This window comes from Condylura cristata, unplaced genomic scaffold, assembly GCF_000260355.1.
Source record: "Condylura cristata isolate star-nosed mole 26May11 unplaced genomic scaffold, ConCri1.0 scaffold00022, whole genome shotgun sequence".
NCBI classification, from domain to species: domain Eukaryota; kingdom Metazoa; phylum Chordata; class Mammalia; order Eulipotyphla; family Talpidae; genus Condylura; species Condylura cristata.
The window spans coordinates 9,402,207-9,428,838 of NW_004567123.1; the positions used below are offsets into that span (position 1 = coordinate 9,402,207).

Here is a 26,632-nt window from a genome sequence, read left to right on the forward strand (position 1 = left end):
AAATATTTATTGTCTTTGTCATTCCAACTTGCTTTACTGTACATAATTCCCTCAAACTGCTACTATTTTGCTGTAAGTGGCAAAATGTCATCTTGTCAGCCCTAAGTATAAATTGATAGCCATTGTATCAGTTAACTTTTTTTTTAAAAGATTTTATTTAGTTATGCTTACGGCACTGGGGTACAGGCCAGAGGTGCAGGGGCAATGAAAGAATTCACCAGAGACAGAGTGGAGGCAGAACAGGCCGACTGTCGAAGTACATTGCTGAGGGGTGTAGTGGGTGGGTCAGGAGAGGTCTGCTGCCATATGGATCACCTCCAGGGTGGGGATCGAACTCATGCTGAAGTGGCTTTAGCTTCTTAGTGTGGTGCTTTAACCCACTGCGCTACCTGGGAGGGCCCAGTTAACATTTTTTTTAACATGGAAACATGATGGGCATTTATTTTGCATAGGCCTTCTGATTGGCATTTCTAAAACAAACAAACCACACTCAAGCAGCATCATCTATGACTTCTCATCTCACATTTTTACTTAAATGAGAAATAAAAACATTTATCAAGCAGTTTGTTAACAGAATCCTTCAGTATATTTACAGATTTTTCCCCCAGTTATATATAGAATTTTCACCTACAACTAAATTGGATAATTGTAGTGACTCACCTATATTAAACTTTTTCATAGTAATTCATTTACTTTATAGAGAAACACATTTCTCTCTGTATTTATCTTTCATGAGTTTACATATTGTTTAGCTGAGTTCTATAAGTGTAACAGTACAACTGGTATAAACAGATATGAGGAAAAGCTCTCCTGATTTTAGAATCATACAAAGGATGGGAAATAAATATGCACATGTGTACTAAAGAGAAGCCCACTAGCTGCACGCATTTGGTATATTGTAGACATTATAAGTTAGATGGAAGAAATGAAAAGCTTTGATTAACTTAGCCAATAGGTAGAGGTTGTTGAAGAGAGAACTTTAGCTGTTTAAGTCCAGTTCAAATATGGAAGTTGTTATTTATGCCTAGTAATAATAATAAACTACTTGAGTTTTTCTTATATTGTTTTAACTGCTTTATTCAATTTAAGAGAGGTTGCTATTGATCCAACTTTATAAGATGTGAAAACTGCAACACAGTTTTTATCTATGAAGCAATTTTTTTAACAACACAAAACTACTATTTAGGAAGGATCTTGAATTTGAGCTTACATGGTCCAGTACAAAATCATCTAGCTCTTACCATTAGACCTCTCACAAAAGCTAACACTATCAAGAAAATTTAATCCTGAGATTCTCAAATAACCTTGAACAAATATTGAACTATGTGATAAAAATGTTACAACTTCCTGTGTACCAATTTTACTAAAGGCTTTAAGGGAATATAAGTACTTATAAAGAACTCAAAGCAGTTTGCTTAAGATTAACAGCAATAACATGTGCAATAGGTTTAAAAATTCACAATTGAATTACCAAACCTAGGACTTTAAAGACATGTCTACTTATATTCTAGACATCTAGGGAGTATAAGTACACTCACCTATGGGCTAGTGCCGCAGGCATCACACTAATCTACCTATAAAAAATGCTTTAAAGATATTTGAGAAATCCTGTCTTACAATAGTCACTATATCCATTCACCAAGATTTATATAAATTAGAAACTGTGTCCTTTTGACAAAAGTAAATATAGAGAAGAGATTACTGCTTATAAGAACAAAGTTAGCAATTGAGAATCAAAGGATTCAAAAGGAGAGATTAGATGTCAGACTGGAAGGACTCAATGATCTTGGCCTCTACCTATTTTATATGAGTCTTACTATGGCAATAATTTTTAAACCTTAATATTTTAAGGAAACTTATCCAAAACAACTGGTTCACTGCTCACTTGAAGAAAGCCTAGGTATGAAATTAAAAATGTTGAAATGCTTATAGTATGAGGTTAGATTTTGATAGGAAACAAATGGCATGTTTAAATTATTTGGGGAAAAGTTTACTAAAGGGACTATTTCTAAAAGTGTAGATAAAATGTAGGGAAAACACAAAGTACTCCTTAAGACAGTAACATAAACATTACCACCCACACCCTAGGTCTGAAGGGTTACAAAGTAGTGTGGTTACTGGAATGTTGCTGTGTGAAAACAAGAAAAATCAAGAAGTACATGCAGAGGGTTCTCAGATAGTTCTATGACATTTGCTCAAGGGAAAATGCTGGCATAAAACTAGATTGGAGAACTGGGAAATAAATATTCCTTCCTGAATCTCTTCCTGCTCTTCATACTTCTTGCTGGTACTGTTTAGACAAACCAAACTAGAAATTTCAGGGGAAGGGAGTCCAATAATATAGTCCATATGGGTTAGGGCCCTAGGGCATAGAAAAATATGGGTGGATCTAGAGAGAAAGGTTTTCCAGATGGGAAACACACTGAATTTTCCAGATGGGAAATTAGAGGTCATGAACTAAAAGAATGAAGAACTTTCCATGGCATGCAATAAAAGCACAGTTATTAAATGCAAAGTTATAGAATTAGAGAAAATAGAGAGCTCTGGAAGATGAGACTAGGTCCTACTTAAAAACCTATGATTAAGCTCACAAAGTAGCTTTAACATTATTTAATACATCTCTTTCTTATAAAACACTTAATTTACTTTAAGTTCCCAATGGTGGTCTTAGATGTTAAATAAGTGTTAACTTATATCAGTTGGAACTATACAAAATAAATCCTTACCAGAGAAAATAATTCTGCCACAGAGAACCATGAAGCTGTTGTTCTACCTTATTGAATACTGTGGTTCATGCATGTTATTTTTTAAGACCCGGTTGTTTATACAACATATTTCTCCTTTAACATTATTCTCCTTTATTATCTGGGATTGTATCTTCCTGGAACACATAAAGGACAAATGTGAAGAGCTGTCCTGATGCATTATTCAAAAATCAGAGAATAAATTTGGTTTATATTAAAATATAATTAAAATTAGATAAGAAGGATATAGTGTCTATGGGGGCAGGATTTTTTTTATAGGAAAAATTTGCCATTTTTATCTTTTATTATCTATTATTTTAATGGTGAAGGAACTATATTTTAGTCAGACAAGATAGTCTTCATCCAGCTAAACTGCTAATTTAGCTCTTAATGATAATTTTTTTAATGTTAATTTAACACTTAATGGTCAGTTATGTAGTTTATGAGGTAACTACAAATTTATTTTCAAAATAATAAACTTAGAGCCAATTGAAAAATTTCTCACTTAAAAGTACAAATCCAGTGTGGCAGTCAGGATTCAACCAAAGGAAGTATATATTAAAGGATTGACTTTTATGATTGCAGGGACTGATTGGGCAAATCCAAATTCTACAGGGTAATTTGTGAAGGATAGCTAGAACTCTTAAGCAGGAACCAAAGCTATTCTTGACAGGTAGAATTTTCTTTTTCAAGGAAATCCAGTTAAATTCTGAAGACCTATCAGCTGCTTGAATCAGGACAACACAGATTAACTGGGAAAATCTCCTTTATTTAAAGGCACCAGCTTATGTGTCTTAATCATATCTACAAAATACTCTCACAATGACAATAAGACTAGTGTTTTATTTAATTAATGGGGTTGGTAACCCAGTTACCAAGTAGACATGAAATCACATCCCTTATCCCCCAATATCTCCCATTGCTATGTGTTCATCTAATTTCTTAAATGTACATGTAAGACTTCATATTTATGCCTATTAAATATGATTGCATTCATTTTGGACTATTACTCCAACTTCCTGATTCATCAATGATTTAATTAGTCATTCGTTTTATTTTTGATTTTCTTACATTTCCATTTATTCTTTCCTAATTTTCTGTCACACAAAATTTTGCCAAGCATCCTTTCTAATTTTTATCCAAGTTTGTTAGAAAAGTTAGTAAAGCAGGGCCAAGTTTAGAGCCTGAAGCCCACAATAATCCACCATTAAGCTCTAGAGTTCCGCTTACCTACTGAAAAATCAGATACAATTATGTATGAGATGGAGAAAATAAAATTTTATTCGCCAGATTTCCTGGTACAGTACACTATCCAATCCCACACAGAAGATTGGTGTCAATTCCGACTATTCAAGGATGAGGGGGAAAATTACACCACAAACCCAGAGAAAGCGATCTTGTCTTTTTTTTCTTTTACAAGAATGAGAACAAAGAGAATGGATGAAGAAATATAGACATAATTTATACACAAGCCAAAAAGATGGTTACTGACTGTGCTATATAGATAAACCAGAAAATTTTCAAAGTTTCTAGTACTCAACTTATTTTTAAATCTGTGATACCTAAAATTACTTTTAAAGTTGTTTTTGTTCTTGGAATTAATCATCTTGTCTTCTGCCCTATGAAATCTATGGAATTTGCATTCCTCATAAATGCTTTATCATAGTGACTATCCATTTGACACAACTCAGAGATGTTGAGTTTCTCCTTGAGTTGATGTGAGACAGCCCAGAAACAGTACCTATGGAATCAGAAGTTAAGTAGAGAACTATGGAAAAGTAATCTTCCATACATGAGCTTTTGAATTTCACAACCTATGGAATGAAAAAAGATTGTACATCATTACTGACCTGACTGAAAACCTTGTTAAACTCTTTTCTCATTCAGTTCCAATTCCAACATTTTGCTCAAAGGCTATCATAAAAGATAGTGTGTGGATATGCTATATTAATACTATTCCCCAGACTTTCCAAACCCACTTTTCTCAAAAATGCTTCCTAATTCATAATAATCACATCTCCTTAACCCAAGGCTCACAAATCATGTATAATAATCTGTTCTAGATGAGAGTAAGAAAGTAAATTAAGAAATTAATTAAATTCTCTTAATTAAAAAATTAAACTTCAAGCTGTTTTTAAATATGAATATATTACTCTACATCTTGAAAACAGAGGAACTATTTACCCATTTCCAGTCCTTTTCCATTTACTCTAGTACCTGTAATTTTTCAGCTGTAGCACACATAGGCCCAGCAGGCCTCTCCTGTCTTCACTGCTGCTCCGCTTAGCAGTGTATTTCAGTAAATTCATCTATTCAGCTGCCCACTCTGTCTCTAGTGAATCTTCTCACCCCCTCTACTTCAGGTCTCCTCCCCTGTTCTTCTACAAAATACATAGATAAATATATATATATTTTTATCTTTTAAATAATAGTTTATTTTTACATCATTTTGCGTCTTTTTCTATCTCAGCTGTAATCCCCATGGACTTCCCATCATCCATTCACCCGTGTGCCATCACCGTAGTCCCGTGCACTTCCCCGCCATTAATGATCCCATTCCCTGCTCCACCACCATAAAATGTCTCTAGTATATAACTGTTTATTCATAAATAAATATTTTTTAAAAAGAAAAAATTATTTAAGGAAATTAATATCAGTTGACACAAATAGAATCTACATATGAATATAAAATGCATTAACAAAGTTTTAAAGTGGTGTACACATCATTTTAAATTATTTTATATACCTTTTAGGAAACAATAACCTAAGGTGGTACAAATTAACAAGTACAGCAGTCAACACAGACATTTTCATCAGCCAGTCTTGTCCCCACCTCAGAGGGTCATGAGTACAGCTTAAGTCCTATTATTACATTGATTTTTAATGTTTTACCTTTTTATAAGCCATACTTCTTTTAAATTAAGAGTTGTATGTAGTAAATTAAATGTTGTAAATCATAATTTCTGTTATATTCAAAGCTAGCTCAGTGTAGATATCCGGAGAAAATTTTTTTCTACTTATAATGCATTTTTTTTTTTTACCATTTCCTAACAATACCACAATATTTATGCTGTCAATCAGGATATCTGGGCAGTTTGAATAAATTTGATTATTGTGAATATCTGTACTGTTATTAAAGTGTCTTCAAGCTGATTGCATCTTCATCTCACTAGACTCTTTGCTGAGTCATTCTTTCTAGGACTGAAGGGTATTTTTAGTAATGGATCGTTATTCTGCTTTCTTATCTGGGATTGTATCTTCCTGGCACACATTAAGGGCAAATGCAAAGAGCTGTCCTGATGCATTATTCAGAAAATCAGAGACTAAAGTTGGTTTATAATAAATATAATTGAGGTTAGATAAGAAAGATGCAATGTCTACATGAGCAAGATTTTCTTTAATGGAAAGAATTTTCCATTTTTATCTCTTGTTATCTATCATTTTAATATTGAAAGCTCAAGATTTTTAATCAGACATAAGATAGTCTTCATCCAGGTAAATTTCTTTAACTCTTAATGATCATGCATGTTAATTTCTTTAACTCTTAATGACCATGCATGTAGTTCATGAGTTATCTATAATTTGATATTCAAAGTAATCTATTATTCTTTTTCCTTTTATTTTTGTAGATGATTTAGATAGTATTCATTTGCATTACTTTTAATTTAACTGTTAACATTTTAGCTTTTGTGGTGAACATAGAGAATGAGGAATGCAGGATAAGCAAGGATAAGAGCTGACCAAAGGTTTGGCTTTCAGGGGAAGTTTAGGGCTTTGAAGAGTGAATTGCAAGGGAAGGCTGCCCCAAAGGCTGGCTGAACTGTTATTCCCCACCTCAATCAGTCAATAACTATAGGCCACCAGTATCCTAGTGGTTAGGTATCCATGTTGAGGAACTTGTGTTTTCTTAGACCTCCACAATTCCAAAAATATTTGACCCTATTTCTCCTTAGCCAATTACCAGCCAAGTACAGAACTATTTAATTCAAACGCCAATATAATTATCTCTGATCAGAGCTGACTTCCTCTGATTTCTTTCTCCTACCAAACCTGATTTCACTTTCACAAACACATCTGTTGGTTCCTCCTGCTTTCTCTTCACCCCTCTGTTCACACTCCTCAGTATCACTTACTTCCATTGCCAGCCTGAATGCCATGACCAACCATGTCATTCAAGTCCTCACTCTGCCATTGTTTCATACCCATATTCATTTGCACAGACTTCTCCAAACAAAATGCCAATTTCATATTCTTAACCTGAAAAATTCCTACCCAGCTTTCAGAAACTATCTAAAATGTCATTTCATCTATGAAGATCTCTTTATTTCTTTTAGCCAGGATAAGGTAGCTGAAGTGGGCATTTGCAGTTTGAGGGCTTCCCATCATCCATTTTACCTTTCTCATTATCTCAATTTCCTTTTGAGGAATAAATCTTCTCCAACTAATATATTATTATAGGGATGTAATGAGAAGCCTTGGCTTCCCAAAATAGACTCAGTTAGACTCATCCTGGAGTCTAGAGCAGAGTAGAAAATCCTAAAAGTATTGAATTTCGGTTTCTTACAGGAGTAGCATCTGACTCTCTGCTTCCAGAGATACCATCATTCCTGACTGACCCCATTGATTCTTTTGAGTCTCCCTGTAAATTTCTTTTGCATAAGTCAATTGGATTAGGTTTCTGTCCCTTAAAAAACAATGAAGGCGGCCCTCCCTGGTGGTGCAGTGGGTTGAAGCACAGCACTAAGAAGCTAAAGCCACTTCCGCATGAGTTCAATCCCCACCTGCCCCGGAGGTGACAACATGGGTGGCAGACCTCTTCTGACCCGCCCGCTGCTCCCCTCAGCAGTGTACTTGGTCTATCTGCCTGTTCTGCTCCCCGCTCTGTCTCTGGTGAATCCTCTCACCCTCCGCATCTCTGGCTTGTATCCCAGTTCTGTATGAATAAATAATAAATAAATCCTTAAAAAAATTAAAAACAAAAAACAGTGAAGGCTTCTATATTCCCACTCTGTCATATAACATAGCTTAAACTGTGACATTGTAATATCTGTCTCTGTTGCCAGGTTGAGACAGCATCTTGGTCATCTTTATGAGCACAGTATCTAATATTGAATCTAATCCAAACTAAGTGTTCAATTCAAACTGATTAAAATGAACAGGAAAATGCATGAATGACAGAGAACAAGTTGTCCACAGTTCTCCTCTTCATTAATATCTGAAATAAGCAAGTGGTCCCTTTTTGTTCCAACAATTTGATTTTAACCATTATTGAGCAAGAGGATTCTGCATAAATTTCAAAATAAAAATGATAGGGATTGAGAAATAAACTTCAACAGAGGAAAGAAGTTTCCACAAGACAAAGCATAAAGGTGAGCTGGGTTCAAGGACTGACTGACTACTGGACACCTAGAAGGTGTCCTACTGCTATACTGACTACTTAAAGATCTTCTCAGAAGTAGCCTACTGATGCATTTTTCTAAGCATTAGTGCCTGGAAAGTCAGATGTACTGCATCTGAAGACCTTGGGGAGCCAACAGATATTTATATCCCTTCTTACATGTAGAAGGCCCTCACTGCTTTCATGAGAAGCTAAGTTTGTGTATAATTCAAACAACTAGATTTGAATACTATCCAGAGTAAGCATTCATGCTAGGGCTTTTTTTTTTTTTTTTTTTTAACAAAAGACCACAGACTAGGTGGTGTAAATAGCAAAAATTTATTTTCTGACAATTCTGGAGACTAGAAGTCCAATATAAAGGTGTTAGTAAGGTTGATTTCATTTTAAGGTTTCTTTCCTTGGCTTATAAACACCTTCTTACTGAACCCCTACCCAGTCTTTTCTCTGTACCCCTATACCCCTGCTATCTCTTCATCTTTCAAGGATGCCTTAATGTATATTAAGGACACTTTAATGGAATTTTAAAAGAGCTTATGTGGGGCCCTCCCTGATGGCGCAGCAGGTTAAAGTACAGCATGAAGAAGTTAACAGCAGCCACTACAGCATGAGTTCAATCCCCAGTCAGGAAGATGACCCACATGGTGTGGCAGACCTCTCCTGAAACATCTGCTGCTCCCCTCAGCAGTGTATTTCAGTATATCTGCCTGTTCTGCTCCCCACTCTGTCTCTAGTGAATCCTCTCATCCCCCACACCTCTGGCTTGTACCCCAATTCTGTATGCATAAATAAATAAATCTTTAAAAAAGAAGGGCTTATGTATAATGTTGAGACTTCAACATTAGCATTTTGGGGGAACAATCCAGCCACAATCCAGCTATGGAGTAATGAAACTAATACTAAGGAAGTCATGAAATGTCATGAGCTCTCTACAAATTGCATGTCTGACAAACACTAAAATATAACTTCATCTAGTTGGAATACTTTCCATACCTATTATCTTAAATAGCATTCTGGCACACTTACTCTGCTCTCTTTTATAAATGATATTCATCCCCAACACTTTTTTCAATCTACCTGGAGCCCCTATCAGGACAGAACAGCCATTCACTAGTTGATTGTATAGTGGAATCCTCTCTCATAAAGGTCCTTTATATCAAGGTCAGAATGGCCTCCTCAAATCATTTCCTGGTTGTGATTTCCCCAAATTGTGGGAAAATAAATCATAAAAAGGTAATAAAAGCACTATCAAAATAAGTTTATCTGATAATTAGGCCATCTATAGTAATTTTGTATTTCAATCATCTGAGAAATAAAAACAAGAAATACAATAGAGGTAAAAGCCATATGTATATATCAATTGTGTAAATTATTTTTCTCATGTGTGTGTATGTAGAGTCAGCCTTTCAAAATTTATCCTCACTTTTTAAAAGCACATTAATAGGAGGAATTCCTATCCTCCTACTAATAGATCAGTGTTAGTATATTGGACTGGAATATCTGATGCATTCAAAATAATTATAAATGGGCTCTTAAGTTAAAAAATTTAATTAAAAAGGAAAGTAGACAACTATGATAGCTTGTCAGGAAGAAGAGAAAAAATTATGATTTAAAGACCTTTGTAGTATTGTTAAAGAGGCATCAAATCCAGGAATGCCTGTCCTTTAAAATGACTTCACCCTTACCTAATCAGAGATTTTGCTAAGACTCCTAATGGACATTGTGATGCTGTGAAAGAGATATGTAGGGTCAGGGAGGGGAGTATGTATGTGCTGCAGGAGAGAAGGAAGATCTAAAACTGATTTATGAAGCCATTTTACCATATGTAAACTGGTGATAATGTTTTGGATATTGTGAAGTATGATGAAATGTTTTAGAAACATCATTATTATTGTAGATAAAATTCCATTTTTTTTCCTTAGGTCCTATAAAATTTACTCTGTGCTCCCATCCCACATGGTATGTTTTTATTAGTATTCCATGTGTCTACCCTATAGTCAGGTTTGCTGTGACACACCTCCTCTGCCCCTTTTATTCCTAATGCTCATTCCCAAAATTTCTCAGGCAGGCTAGAAAATTATTTGGGTCAATGGGAGAAGGAAGGCTTGCTTAGAGCACAATTTTCAGGGACGTTCTCCCGTCCAATCTTAAGTGCATACCATCTATCTTGGAGATGTCTATGGCTTAAGTTCTCATGATCTCTTGGAATTTTAGGGCTTTGAGACATATACTCAGACAAGAGAGTCTGACTGTTGAGCCTATTGTCTAATATCTGGACTTTTATGACATATAAAACAATCTGTTACCTGAAAGACCTAGTTTCTTGCCCTCTGCTTAGCACCTAGGGTAGAAATATCTCTTTCCATATTAACACCTTTTCATATTACCACCATAAACATATCTCTCATCTTCTCCGTGCCCCCTACCTTCCCAAACTTTCACAACAAACAGGAAGAGGGTACTTTTGTAGGCCTCTCTGTTTTCTGATCAAAGGCAAGGTAATCATCTTAAAATGCAGAGTTTAAAAAAATAAGTAAAGCAAAGCCCAAACTAATATGGCAGCCCAGCCCTTTATGCCAGCTCATTATTTCCAAAAAGTGAAACATAGAAACTGTGTTATTTTCCTTTTTTCTACTTTTGTAGTAAATAATCAAGCACAGAAAAATTTCACAAATGAAGGAGACCAACTGTTTAAAATGGGTGTCAAGATTCTCCAGCAATCTAAAACCCAAAAACAAAAAGCACAGTAAGTCATTTTCCAGTTACTTAAGCCAAGTTAAATTTTCAGGTTGAGGAAAGAATGCAAGCCAAAATCCAATCTGCCATTGAAAGTTTGTCCATAAGCTTGCTTACAAAAAGGATCAAATGGTGTTGAAAAATCCTACAAATAGAGCTGTTTGTCAAACTGGTCCCTATACATTAAGTGAACTGCAGAATTAAGGTACTACCTGATTTTCAGATCAAAAATAAAAATATTCAGTTTTGATTTTAAATTATTAGCTGTTTCAAATGAAATGAACCTAAACGAGCACTTATATAATACTTGATGATTTTCAAAACATTTGCATGTATATGATCCCATTTTTATCCCTAAAATAGCCTTAGGAGTTAGTCAAGTTTCATGTCTATCTGGATGTTGTTTTTCAGTCTCAGGCTATTCTTGTCCAACTTATCCTGTTCTAGTCCTTGCCCAAAAGAGCCATTTATTTTTGCAGTAGCATAGATCCACCAGATACATATAGTTGAGTTCCCTTTCTCTTCTGAGTTAGTAGCAATGAAGAATTGAAGACATATTTACTTACAGCAAGAGACCCTAGTTGGTTGTAAACAAAGTCAGTAAAATTTCTTCAGCTATCAGGATGATCTGCTTTCACTTAGGTCAAGTATAACTAGTATCCATATCTAAGATTCTGGTCAGAGGAGAGGAAAAATATATACCTTACTGCTCAAAGAGAAATAATTTCATTTCCATTCATTCCTCTATCTTAACCCCTCTTCTCAGGAGGGGAGAGTATACGTTATAGGCACTACTAACCCTTTTGACTTATTCACATAGACAGCCTAGCCTAATTCATTCATTCACTCAGTATCTTATGTACAAGGGTGGAAATTGTTGAAGAAGTCAATGTTGTTACCAGTGCAGATATTAAACAGGCAAATGTCAGGGAGACAAAAATTCTTTGGATCATGAGAGAAAGGAGATATAGAGCAAAATTTTCAGACACTCTCCCTTCCAATCCTAGATGCATGCCAGTTATCTTGGAGGTATCTTTTGCTTAGGTTTCTATGTTCTCTTGGAATCTTAGTGCTCTGAGACATGCCAAGGAATCAAGATGCTTCCATGACAGCTAGGATTAGCTGGAATTAAGAATTATACCCTATCAGCCAAGAAGATATGGAGATAAGCTCCTGTTCTACATCCAGTTTCTGATGTGGCCTGGAGATATATTTAGCTTCATCTTCTCCCAGCATCCAATGCCAAGTCCTGTTGAGATGATCCACACACATAAGGAAACTTTTTTTGTTGAAAACTGACCCTGCCGCCTTTCCCCTCTTTTTTTTTCCCCCTTGGGGATTGTAGAAGATCTTCTTGTCACAGAAGATCTCCAGGGTCTGTATCCGAGGCTCTGCTTATCACAGATATTTGCATTCATTGATCCTTGTGAACTTTTGTATTATTTGCCTTCTAGTCCCCAAACCTCACTTTGCTTAGTCCCTGGATAATTTGTTGCTTGACCTCCTTGCTTCCTCTAGTGCTACTGGAGTGTTCTTTCTGGTCATCCAGAGCCTTCATGCCTACGTGGATGTTTTTCAGTCTGTGGCCCATTTGTCCATTCTATTTTGGCCAAGAACAGCTCATTTTAGCATCAGGATGGATAGGCAGTACATAGAGCTGAGACTCTTGATCTTCCTGGTTTGTAGCAATGGTAGATTGTGTTTTTGTAGGAACAAAAACATATTTAAGTAAAGGTCACAATCAGAGGTTAATGCTTTTTGGTCTTATCTTTACCGAAAAGGAAGTTATAAGAATAAAAATAAATCCCCAAAGTACTCTCTGTATCTGACACGTTTTGACCTTGCAAGATTCTGCATCACTACTTATTATACAGTCTGCTCCAAAAGATTTATGACCAGAACTCAAAAAATTCAGTGTAAGGCTATCCTATGACATTTATATTTTCAATCACTAAATTTATATATCATTTACCCACTAGTTATGGGAGAATAACCACCATGCTCTAAAACTTTAAAAATATATTTACTTTCTCTAATAATAACAATAGCTATGTTTATTGAGTTCTCACACTGCACCAGGCATTTTGCCATTAGCTTCACTTAGATTAATTCATTGAATCTTCCCAGCAATCCTATTAAGTAGGCACTACCATTCCATAGATGAGAAAGATACAGAGCAGTTATGTAATGTGTGGAGACAAGATTTGAGGCCAGACATCAGACTCTGCTATCCTAATAATGATCCAGGTTTAGTTGGGTTATTGTTTTTCTACAAGGAAAAACAACTGGCTTTGTTGTGCTAAAAGATAAATTCTGTTTCAGAAAATTATTTTGCAATATAAAGGAACCATTGTTCTCATTATAGTACTTTTCTATATCTGACATTTCAGTTTTGATTAGTTTTTGGTTGATTTGGAATATTTTGTTATATATGTCAGAGTTCAACTTATAAAACAAATATAAATAAAGTGGGTTATCATAAGATAATTAAGTTTTAAGGACAGTGCCTCAATTTTTCACTTCATTTGGAGTATTAGCATGAAGCACAATGCATTCTGTGTATGTCTCTTTTTTGTGACTTTGTGTTTTATTAGGGATATTTGAAACTATAACATTAGACTGATCTAAGTATGAAAAAAAAACTACTGGTTTAGATATGTGATAAACTTCAGCTAGACTGTATTGTTAATAGCAATAATAACTAGGTCTTACATAGAGTCATTAGATGTAGCATAAAGGAGAGAGGAGAAATTTTTATTTTTTGATAATCAAACTTCTAACTTCATATTTTTGAAACAGAGCCTACATTTTCTTTGCCAAAGCAGCTGACATGGGAAATTTGAAAGCAATGGAGAAAATGGCTGATGCTTTGCTATTTGGAAATTTTGGCATGCAAAACATAACAGCAGCTATCCAATTATATGAGTTCTTGGCTAAAGAAGGATCATATAAAGCCCAAAACGTGAGTTTTGAAAGAAAATTAAACCTTAAATAGCTACATCCTGAAATAACTATAGACAAATAACATATGCAAGGAGTTAAGCAATAGTATTTTAATACCATACACTCTAATCTGTGAATCCAGAGACATAATAATATTGTCAGGACAAGAAGGCAGCAAGGGCCCTGGGCAAATTCTTCTATAGCTATACAGATGACATTCAGGAATGAATCAGCTCTCTCATTTCCTTTCCCATCTTCCAAGTCTATGTGTGTGTTTTGAAATAATTTGAGAGCCCCTACACCCTAATAGAGATGAATATTATGTAACATATATTCACTTGTCCAAAGAAATACAGAATAGTACTGGCTGGTGTGACCCTCATAGAAGATCCACTTCCTGACAGGGGAAGGGAGTTGGGTGTTTTTTATTTCAGCTTGAGAGGTAGAGTCTATAATGAAGCAAACCTATCAGAAATCTGGATGCCTGGAAAACATGATAAAGTAAGTACATACAGAAACCAGTTTACTTTCCCATACATCTTACATCAACTTCAACTGAGGACAAATGATTACCTACATACCCGCATTATTGAAAGGGGGTGGCCAAAAGGGATGTGGTGTCTTCAGAGTCAAGAGAGGGACGGTGGAGCTGAAAATAGCAGTGGCAGTATGCACAACAGCTGTTGGTCATTCAGGAGCACAGAGCAGAGAGAGTAAAGTACTGAGGGGTTAGGGCAGCACATGTTTCTAGAATATTTGAAAGCTGCACATAAGGAATAGGGGTGGCCCTGTTGAAATTGATGCCAGTGATTGGATTTGAAATCCCTGAGAATTTTCAAAGCCCTTCCCCCTTCCCTAGGAAAAACAGGGAAGCTTGTTCCTAGCATAGTAACCTTCAATTTCCACCATCTATTTCCAACCTGCCCTATTTTCCTTCAGCTGCTAATCCACTACAGCTGGAAGAACACTGCCTACTTTAACGAAGACTCACTGATGGGTCAGCATGGGGTTGAGCTATCTGGGGCCACTGTGACCTATCTTGGCATCTGGAAAGGCACCATATCCTCTTGTGCCTGAACTCCTGGGAGTTCCCTACATCCTAAAAGACCATGACTGCTTGATAGACCTGGAATTAAGATACCTGGAGTTGTAGGCAGATAACGTGATGGTTCTAAGACACCCACTTCTTCCTTGCCCACACTCCCAAGACCTTTCTAAACAACACATCATAGCCAGTTCAGCACCACCTACCATAGTACCACCTGACTGGTAGGCAGATGCACCTGAGACTGCTGGCTGTTAACTAGGCAGTTCTGCAGGATACTTTTCCTCTGCCTGGAATTTCAGAGCAATCAGAGGCTCCTAGCATACTGCAGCAGTGAAAGTGCAGGCCTCCCAGAGAGATCACAGATTGCTGGGTGGGCACTGGGCTGACATCACTTGCAGCTGCTCTCATCTAGTGTGGAGGCCCCAGGAAGTGCCAGCCCCCACCCTGTCTGCACTTGTCAGGCATATGGACAGCCTAACTACTTGCAATCTGTAACTTCTCATGGTACCTGCCTGTGGCCCAAACACAGTCTCCTGCTATATCGCTTGAATCAGAATCTCAGTGGAAATGTACTGCCAGCAAAACCTGCTAGATCAGAACAGAAGGGTCAATTGCCATTTGGGGCTTCTGGGAAAGCACTGGTATTTATCCGCCTTGACCAGATGATGATTAAAGATCCCTACCTCAGTTCAAGTGGCTATAGCAGAATCAAGATAAGTTTTTGCCCTTAGAAATCTATTGCAGCAACCTCCATCCTCCACCCCCAACATATTTGGTTTTTGCCCCGTAGTTAGGGTCGTTGGGCCACTACGCCATACTGGCTTTTGAGGTCCAGTCAACTCCTGATTGGTGACATAGCGTCTACTGATACAGCAACAAAAAGCAGTGTCTAAGATTAACACCCTAGATTTGCCATTCTAGAGTAACACTGTCAGAGGATGACTGGGAAGGAAAGCAATCTAGCTTAATCTATAAATAATCGCAGAGTATCAAATAATCACCCCAATCAATGGATCATGACAAAACCCTAGGGAAAATCCCCCAATGCCACAGAATTAAATGACCAGAATAAGACATTATAGCAACATTATTATTGAAATTAGGACAGTAGACAAAACAAAAACACAAGGAGAAAATATGAAAAAGTTCCAAACAGCAATCCAGACATAAGGAATGCAATAGTTGAAATTTAAAAACAGCAACAGAGGACCTCACCAAAGACTCAATAAGGCAAGGGAATGAATGAACAGATGAAAGAAAGATAGGATACTGAAGTAATCTAAAAAGACCAGCAAAAAGAAAAAAGATTTAAGAAAAATGAGCACAATATAAGAGACTTAAGGGGCAACAGCAAGAGGAACAACATGCACATCACAGGAGTTCCAGAGCAGAGAAAAAGGGGACAGAAATCCTGTTTACAGAAATCCTGTTTGAAAAAATAATGGTTAAGACCTTGCCCAAGCCAGGAAGGAAAAAGACTTCCATGTCTGGTTAACTCAGAGAGTTCCAAACAAAGTAAACCCAAACAGGTGTACACTTAGACACATTATAATTAAAATGAAAATAACTAGAGATAAAAAGAGAAGCCTTAAAGAAGTTAGAAAAAAATAAGGATGTACATATAAGGGAACCTATAGAATACTATCGTGAGGTTTGTCAGCAGAAACTATATGGACCAGAAGGCAATGATAAGATATTTTCAACATGCTAAAGTGAAAAGATCTCCAACACTACAATTCCACACTGTATTAAAAGTTCTAAACAGAGCAATTAGGCAAGAGAAAGATATAACATGAATCCAAATTGGGAAAGAAGAACTAAAACTACAGGAAAGAATTTTGAGTCTAGACTTCCAAGATCTAAGTTGGAATTCATTCTGTGACTTGCTTATTACATAGGTACTTAACATAACTTTTCCCCCTTGTACAAAAAAGCAGCTGAAACAATTCTATGCTATATAAAATGCATAGTTAAATACTGGTTGCTGTAGCCACACCAGGCTATCCATACCATGTTGATCTGAGTTGTGTAGTAATGTTGGCCAAGGTGATTAGCCCTCTTCTCACACTATTTGTGCCAACCTGTTATACAAATCCTGCTTGTATGGGTATAAATGTTGCTGGAAGTTGTGAGGACAATGTAGTAACGGAAATATCATTATGGAAGCTAAATGTCATATAATAATAATAATAATGAAAAAGAATGAGAGGGACACAGATAGAAGAAGAAAACAAAGATTATATCTGAGGGGAAGGAAGTATAATTAAAATATTGAAATGTAATAAGTGGGAGAAGTAAAGGCTGTCATTTCTTGTGGCAACCTGAATTATCAAGAAAAACAAAAAGAATATGAATTCCAATTGTAAAGTAGAATGGAGCGTTGGGGAAAGAAATGTAATTTCAGGCTATGTATAAAGGGAAGCTGGATGGAATGAAAGAGACATAATTCTTTCTTTTCATGCACATTGAAGGTTCATTTTACAAAAATCCAAATAAACTGAAGGAAATGCTGCAGAGAGCAAAAATTTAATTAAGGTTATGAACAGAATTTATCTTCAGAGAATATGTCCCTTTTAAATAAAAAAAAGAACAATAATGGAGCAATCTTTATGACAATGGTAGAAATTGAGGAGATAGTAATAAAAAAAGTTATACCCAAGACTAAGTCCTATGGATATTGTGCTATTCTCTGAATATTGTTCAAAAAACATTCATTCATGGTAAAAAGTACTCTTTTCTTGATATCATTAAACTCTTTCAATAGGAACATTATCTGTTAATTTGCCAAATAAGAAAATAAGGTTAAATCTCATTAGTTTTCAGTTTCAAGAAATAGATCCATCCATATTGTATCAAACTAAAACTTAATTTAATTTATTAATCTTTATGTGGTGTTATTAATTGTAACTATTTTCCTTTTAAAATACTTTTCTAAGCTTTTTGTCTAAATTTTCTATTCATGGTTATGTAGTACTTTTGATATCAGAATGAAAATATTTAACTTAAATGCATGTATTTAATCTTCTTGATTAAATGGTTCAAAATAATTTACCATGTATTATAAGAAAATTCATTATTTATGTGAAAATAGCTAACTGATATATAAAGAAGGACATGAGTACATGCAGCTTTAGCGTGCCTGTGATTCTAGAATAATTCTTTCTCATTGGCAGTGACTCTATCCTTTATTTATTAAGATTTGAATTATAGAAATGTTTTATACAGGGGTTATAGCCTAGTACTGTGCTAATATTGAAAAAAATCACTTTTTTGGATCAATTAAACAATCACTATGATAATTCTAGGATTACCTGTGTGGAGCATTTCAGCTTAACATTAATGCTCTCTTTGTATTATACATAGGGACTGTATCTGACTTGTTCACTAGGGCTGATTCACACTTTGTATGCAACATGAACTAAAATAATGATCTCAGATGCTTTCAGTCTTCATACAATAATCAAGGGAAAATTGCTTAATCTTTTTCTCTTTTAATACTTTCTTACATAAAAAGTAAAAAAAGGAGGAATAATTTTAAAATTATTATTATTATGAATTTGGAATAATTTGCTTTGACATTTAATATAATACTTTCTATACTTAACTCTTTCCATTCAAATCCCACTTAATATAACAATTCCTTAAAAACCATAGCACAATGGTTAATTCAGAATCAAGTCTTATAAACAAGTCTAATGTGCAGTTTAACTTCTAAAAACTACTGACAAGGCCATTGATGTCATTTCACTGTTAGCTAGCTTATCTTTTGACATATAGCATTTTTTCTGGATTATTATTTAATCATTCTCTAATCCACCTTATTTCATTTCAGTCTTACCTCATTAAAAAAAATCAAATACTAAAAACTGTTTATTGTAAAGAAGTAAGATAGCATTAACTATAATCTACATAGTACAGCTCATAACATTTTTTGGTTTACTTTAGAGCCTGAAATATTTGAAAGCAGAATAAAAAAGAAAAAGAAGAAGGTTGAGTCCTTCAAAGAATTCAAAATTACCATTGATATTTTTCTGCTAAACAGATGCAGAAGGCTTGGGGCTGGTTGTTTGAGACTGATTAAATCAAGGTTTTAGTTTTCACTTTCTAAATGTGCTCTATACAGAAAAAAAACACTCATTCCCAGTCACGGGATGGTAACTTAGCTCCCACACAATCCACTGCAGAAATTCATGACCTCACAAATTTCTTCAGGAGGTTCAAGCCAAAAAGGCTTGAACTTTGTTAGGCTCTGCATAAAATAAAATGGTACAATTTGGTGAAAGCTTCTTTTTTTAAAAAAAAAAAAATAGAAGCTCACTAAACTGAACAACATTTTCATCTCTTTATAGAAAGGTCGATATATTTTCTGCCAATGTTTCTATGTAAATAAAACAGATTCTAAACTAAGCAGAGTCAAAAATTGCCCAGAGTCACAAGAAAAATAAAAATCTAACATTAGTTAGAGACATCCTTAAAAGGAGACAATTCAGCCATTTTAAATATAAACTGCCACTGTTAGAGGAGTACCATGATTCCAGAAGTCTTCTGTTTGTAACATCAATGAATATGATCAACTTCTCAAAAGGAAGCCTTAACATTAAAGAGGAATAGACAGAATTATGGGGGGGGGGGTTTCCACCCCCTCCAAAATTTATATATTTTAATTTATAAAATTTAGTTTATAAATTAATTCCAGAAAGTAGAGTATTTTGCTTTGGGGAACTAAACTCAAGTTTAAAAGTAATACGCTATTTTGGTTCTTGAAGTTATAATAAAAACTTTAAGAATCTATTCTTTTCCATAATTTCCTGGTGAGGGAACTCCTATGATCATGAACATGGTTTTCCTAGGACAAGGTTCACCCCTTGTGCTCTGTCTTGTGGGCTTGGAATCTGCCCAAGTCACACATGGTGCAGGGCTTGCCCCTCCCAGTACAGCAGTTCTGTCTCCGCCAAAATTAAAATAATAAAGAAAATAAATGGAGGGGGAGAGGAATGTAAGCTTGTTAAGGGACATGAAAGGAGTGTAGACTTCACTCAACCTCTTCAGCAGCGATCTATTGAGGTCAAAAACCCATAAAGACCAGCAAATGAGTGCTCTGGTCTTACCAACTTCAGACTGGCACAGAGAATCTTGGTAGAAACAGAATATTACTGGTTCACAAGGTTCTGGGGACTACAGTTGGAGAATAAATTACAAGGGTGGGGACAGGGGTGGGAGTGGTGGGGAAAGGGGAAAACAAAAATATTTAATTTTTGCTTAGTTTCACCTTTTTAACAAAGTTTTTAAGCTACAGCTTGGAGGGGATCTTTCCTAAGTACCATGGGCTTCATTAAATTACTCTATTCATTTTTATATATTTGAAATATTCTGTAATAAAAGAAAAAAATCTATGGAATCAAGAGTATCCCTAAAAAGAAAACAGAGTATCTCCACACTCTTCTGTTTTTTATTGAGCATTTATTTGCTATTATTTTTTTCCTAAAAATGTACACAGCTATATATTTAGACTTGCATGCTATTTCATTATCTTAAACAACCTCATCAAAAAATTAAGTCAATTTCCATTCCCCTATTACCTACAATAGATGGGTTCTTGACTATTTAAGTAAATTTTGCTATAAGTAAAATAATGCTATATTACTTCCAAGGTTAAGTCATAAAAGCAATACAAGTGGGCCTACTACTCTCTATCTCTCAAGATGTTCATTTCTTGGAACTCAGTCACAAAGCTGTGAGGAAGCTCAGACAACAGAAGAGACATGTGTAGGTTTTCTGGCCATTAGTCACAACCGATAACTAACCTCATCTGTGATGTGAATGAACCAACCTCCAGATAAATGAAGTCCCCACCCTCTGAGTCTTCCCCAATGAAGACCCTCTTATCATTGGGGAGAGATAGCTGTCCCCACTCTCAATGGTCAAATTCCTGACCCACAGAACACTTTGCATCAAAAATGTATTTTTTTAAAAGACACTAAGTTTCAGGGTAACTGGTCATAGAGTCACAGTAACTGGATGAAGGATTTTTGTATTTAGAACTAGGTCAGAATATACTTTTCTCAAAATCACCTGAAAGAGAATACTACAAAAATCTGTTTACCATGAATTCATATCGCTTGACCTAGTCTAGTTCTATCCCTGGGAACTGAGAGAATTTATAAATGTAAGGACAGAAAAATACCCACAAGGCCTGGAGGCTGTCAATTCTGAGAATCACATAGTGCTGGTGAGTATATTTTCAAAATGTTTTGTTTATGGATATCTCATAAAATTAAACATTTGTCAAGCAGTACGCATTCACTAAGAACAACTTATATTAAACAATTTCATGTACAGGATTGCTAGACTAAAAAATCTTTTAAAAAATGTGATAGAGATGATAGTCTCATATTTAATCCATTGTAAGCCATTGCCAATTCTAAGTTATAAATTTTTAAAATGCTGGTTATATAATTTTGTTATATAGGTACTATCAAAATATGTGTTTCCCTATTATTTAGAATTTTCATTTTATTTTTTAAAAGTGCTGTTTTAGATTATTTTCATCCTATGTCAGTCTTTGGTTCCATAAAAAGGTAAATATATACATTTTTTGTGAGCTATGTATACTTTGTTGTGCAACAATTCTTTAGAATTTTAGCTTGCAAATCTAAAACTCTACCCATTGAACAACCCTATTCTTCCATTATCTTCCCCCTAGCAACATTCTATTTTTTTTTGTTTTAAAAAATTTGATTACTGTATAGATCTCATGTAAATGTATTCATGAAGAATTTGTCTTTTGGTGACTGGCTTATTTCACTCACTCAGGAGCAGAAAAAATTTCAGTTAATCACATACTGTTATTTTGCATCCCTGTTTCTTTGCTCACAGTATAGATTTTCTCCCTTCAGAAGTGGTGACCATAGTTTTCCCACCACCAAAGCATCCATAGTTCTCCACCATAAGCCATCGTGCTCTCCTTCCCCCTGTTCTCTTCCATCTCCTCTTTTTTTCCCTTCCTGCTTCTTGGATGCCTTAGACCTATGGTCAGTTTTCAAGGGTCCTTTAAAGTATGTATTTGTCTGATCCTTTGTTTGATTTCTCTCTATTCCACATGTAAGTGAAACCATCCAGTATTTATCTTTGTCTTTTTGATTCACTTCATTTAGGATAATTTCTTCAAGTTCTATCCATGTTAGCATAAGTGGCTTGAGTTTACCTTATGTGATTGCTGAGTAGTATTCCATTATATGTATATACTATAGCTTCTTGATTCACTTGTCGGTGGTAGACACATGTGGTAGCAAATAACCTCACAAGCAAATGAATTAAATAAACCAGAAACAAACTTTTAGATGATAAGACCAGATTAGTGATTGCCAGCATGAAAAGGGAAAAAGGGGTAAGTCAAGGAAAAGAGGTTAACTGTATAGGGAACTTTGGTTGTAAACTTAGTGTCATGTATACACATCTTGAATTTCAATGATTCATACACTAATATTACAGTGCAATAATGCATACATGTTATAGTGCAATTGTAGTTAAATAAAACCAAAAAAATTAAAATAATTTTTAAAGGAGGCAAACTGGCTGAGATAACTAATTAATTAATTTAACACCCCTTACCAATGTACATAGAATAACTGTGAGACAAATGGACTTATTGTTTCTTTTTCTTTAGGCATTAGGATTTTTGTCTTCTTATGGAATAGGAATGGAATATAATCAAGCAAAGGTAAAGCCATTCTTTTTTTTTTTTCTAGAACAAAAGTAAATTATTAAAAAGGAACATTGAGTAGAGAATTTAGTCTTCAGGTAAAGGGGCTCGCTTCAGTGTGGTGGTTTAGCACAATAGCTCAATAACTAGAGATGTTTAGAGTTAAAATATCATATATTCCTTAATATATCATTTCTGGTTCTTCACTATAGAAAGAAAATATCGACCTCAAAGGGATAGCATGATTAAATGAAATATCATCTAAAATGCCCTTTTCATAGCCTCCAGAGCTACTAATCCTTCTCTCAGATGGAGCTTTACAGAGAAAAAGAATAAAATTTGGAATTTGTCTTGGAGTAGTTTAAGGTTCATTGTCCAACTAGGGACTAAAAAGCAGTGATTCATTTGAGTTTCAAATGTAGATGACCAATATAATTTCTTTTCTACTTTAGGCACTGATATATTACACCTTTGGAAGTGCAGGGGGAAGCATGATATCCCAGATGATTTTGGTTTGTAAATTAAATACTCCTGGACCCAAGCAGGTCTGTTATAAATACAGCATTGTCAGATATTAATAATATGTATTCCTGTGTTTTAGGGGTACAGATATTTGTCAGGGATCAATGTTCTACAGAATTGTGAAGCTGCCCTAAATCATTACAAAACAGTGGCAGATTATAGTAAGTAATGCTCATAATTTAAGATAAATAGACTTGCCAAGCAATTAAAAATATAAATAATGTGGTGACCTCCCTGGTGGTGAGACTAACTGAAAGACCTGAAAAATCAATCAGCAAATGGGTTAAGACACAGCACTGTGAAGCTGTCCACAGCCACTGCAGCACTAGCTCAATCCCCTGCCAGGGAGGTGACCCACATGGTGTAAGGTCTCACCCTCTGCTCCCCTTAGCAGTGTACTTAGTTGATCTGCCTGTTCTGCTCCCCGCTCTGTCTCTGGTGAATCCTCTCACTGCCCCTGCACCTCTCACTTGTACCCCAGTTATGTATGTGTAAGTAAATAAATCTTTAAAAATATATAAAAATAATGCCATTTGACATATGTATGAAAGTATTAAAAGACTATGCTTTAATATCTGTTATAATACAAATCTTTTATTATAATATAGTTTCTGGTTTCTTAGTAGTTGTTTTTCTAAAAGTTCTAAATGATTGTAATCATTCTTAATTTTTGTTGTTATATTTTCCCAAACAATTCTGTATTACTTGTTCATGTGATGTTCTTTTCTTACACTGAAAAACTGAATTTAGCATCAATAAATGTTCAACAGTTTCCCTAATTTTTTTTTTTTAAAGATTTATTAATTTGTGCATACAGAACTAGGGTACAAGCCAGAGGTGCAGAGGTGGTGAGAAGACTCACCAGAGATAGAGAGAGGAGCAGAACAGGCAGATCAACGAAGTACACTACTGAGGGGAGCAGAGGACAGGTCAGGAGAGGTCTGCTGCGCTTTGTGGGTCACATCGGCGGCGTGGATCGAACTCACACTGGCGGCAGCTCACTTGCAGTGCTGCGTCCTTACTTTATTCCTTGCACCACCAGGGAGGGCCAGTTTCCCTAGTCTTAATTATTAATATTCAGAATATGGGCTTACTTGTTTAAAAGCTCTAAAGCAGTGGAAAATACATATGTTGTCTCTATCACTGCTCTTGAGAACAGTTCAAGAAATCATTCTGTTAACATATCCTTTGTCTACAAAAAAAAAAAAAAAAAGAGCATGAGATTATTATATGTTCCTAGGATTATTTTCAAAGTTGTCTGTAACATTTCCTCTTATAAAAACACTGAACTGGGCCCTCCCTGGTGGCGCAGCGGGTTAAAGCACAGCACAAAGAAGCTTAAGCCACTTCCTCATGAGTTCAATCCCCGCTTGCCCCGGAGGTGACCACATGGCGAAGCAGACCTCTCCTGACCCGCCGCTGCTCCCCTCAGCAGTGTACTTCGTCGATCTGCCTGTTCTGCTCCCCACTCTGTCTCTGGTGAATCCTCTCACCCTCCACATCTCTGGCCTGTACCCCAGTTCTGTACGAATAAATAAATCTTAAAAAAAAAAAATCTAAAAAAAAAAAAAAAAACACTGAACTAGAGCTTTAAATAAAAATTTTTCAGTAAGTGAATAAAGTTTATTCAGTTATTTTTATAATCAAAATTAACAATAAAATACCTACCTTTGGTATTAGAATATAAGAGAAAAATGAGGGGGAAAATCTTTTGAATTTAAGATATATATATATATATACCTTATATATATATAACAAGATCATTTCTTATGCATAATGAAACTGGAATTAGTATGTAGTTCAAATTGCACACTGTATTAGGTTTATTCAAGTATATTTATCCTTATATTTATTTTTAGTCTATCTGTAGGAAGTAATTAAGGAGCAGTTTTACTCATATAGTAGTTTCATTCCTGAAAAAAGTCAGTGGCACAGGAGGAGGCCAGTTGCCTGCTCCTACAGGCTGTCTCTTTTTTGAGCTTGCTTGATCAAAATCTCCAGAAGGGTCTGATGTATGTTCATACAACACTTACACAGATTGCAAATAATTTGATTTCTTTCATTTCTCAGAACCAAATAAACAAAAATCAGCAAATTCTGATACCAAAGGATATTTCCTTTCTTGGTAGTGTAACAGGGTGGTTCCTAGGAAAAGGGGAAGTTCCAGGTTCCCTGCCCCACCCAGAAGCTGGGTAGAGCGGAGAAAAAAAAAAGAGGACAAAGAAGGAAGCAGGATGGAGAGCCAGAAGGAGATCTGAAGAACCCACTTAGAGCAGGCAGGTTTGGGGGTTCAGTGCTACCCCTCTCCCTGCCCTGTAACAGATAGACAGATTTCTGCACAACTGAAGGAAAATAGGTCTAACAGTCCATTGTCTACATGATTGTTAGCTCGTGCATTCTTGTACATTCGGACTATTCTATGGCTTGTTTCTCTTCACAGTTGCTGACAAATTAGAAAAAAGTGAAGGTATTCCAGTGGAAAAAGTGAGACTAACTGAAAGACCTGAAAATCTGAGTTCCAACAATGAAATTTTGGATTGGGATATATACCAATACTATAAATTTTTGGCAGAAAGAGGAGATGTTCAGATACAAGTATGTATAGAGACAAATTTAAATGTGTAAAGCATGCAAATTATAAGGGATTTGGTTCTGAGTTCCAGAAGGGCTAACAATGCCCCATCTTGAATGATAAAGGGAAGAGACAACTCCCTCCTCTCTGTGCTACTCTTTTTTGTTGTTTGTTTCATGCATTTGCAATTCTTGTGGCCTTTGGGAAAGGCAGTTGCCATAGTAATGGTGAATTATTTTTGCATTTACTACTTAAAATTTCATTTTAAGAAACTTATATTTTAATTATAGAAAAAATGTAACATCCAATGTTAGCTTTAATATGAATGAGTTCTAACCAGGTTCCAGAAATATTCTCTTTTTGAGAATATGAATGAGACCTTTGTATGACCTTTGAGAGCCAAGAGGTAAGCCCTGGGGTTTACCTGCCCAGATGATCCTGTACACCAGCAGGCCATTTTCCTGCTATTCAGAAGTCCAGAATCAACCAATTACCCATTGAAAGATAAGTCTGGAACATCTTTCTACTTTTTTAAGAGATGCCAACCACATAAAACTGGATCAACATACTATATTAGAATCACCAAGTAAAGTTTTCTTCTTCTTTCTTTTTTAATCAATTGATTTGTTTTTAACAAGGATATTTTGAGACCCCTATCAGGTAATACCACGGTAGTGTACCCGCCACTAAATCACCCATACTCCATCACTGTAGCCAGGTGCACTTCCTTTCTTCTTTGTTCTTACCCCTCCCCCAAGCCCTTCCTCCCTTGCTGTCACATTTCTGGGGAACAGGCCAGAGATGCAGGGGAGTATGGTTCACCAAAGACAGAATGGGGAACAGAACAGGTGGATTGACTGAAGTACACTACTGAGGGGAGCAGCAGGAGAGACTGGAGAGGTCTGCTGTGCCATGTGAGTCCCCTCCCTGGCCTGGGATCAAGCTCCTGCTGCAGTGGCTGCTGATTGCT

General features: G+C 35.6%; 1 protein-coding gene across 1 annotated transcript in view; it reads left to right on the top strand.

Annotated features, from left to right (window-relative positions):
- The window catches only part of SEL1L2 (sel-1 suppressor of lin-12-like 2 (C. elegans)), an 85,353-nt gene that overhangs the window by 26,053 nt on the left and 32,668 nt on the right, over window positions 1–26,632 (top strand). Inside the window, exons 4-9 of the mRNA XM_004687159.1 lie at window positions 10,783–10,885; window positions 13,675–13,837; window positions 22,533–22,586; window positions 23,021–23,080; window positions 23,170–23,251; window positions 25,531–25,685. Coding sequence (XP_004687216.1) covers window positions 10,783–10,885; window positions 13,675–13,837; window positions 22,533–22,586; window positions 23,021–23,080; window positions 23,170–23,251; window positions 25,531–25,685 — 617 coding nt within the window. The remainder of the gene's footprint in view (window positions 1–10,782; window positions 10,886–13,674; window positions 13,838–22,532; window positions 22,587–23,020; window positions 23,081–23,169; window positions 23,252–25,530; window positions 25,686–26,632) is intronic.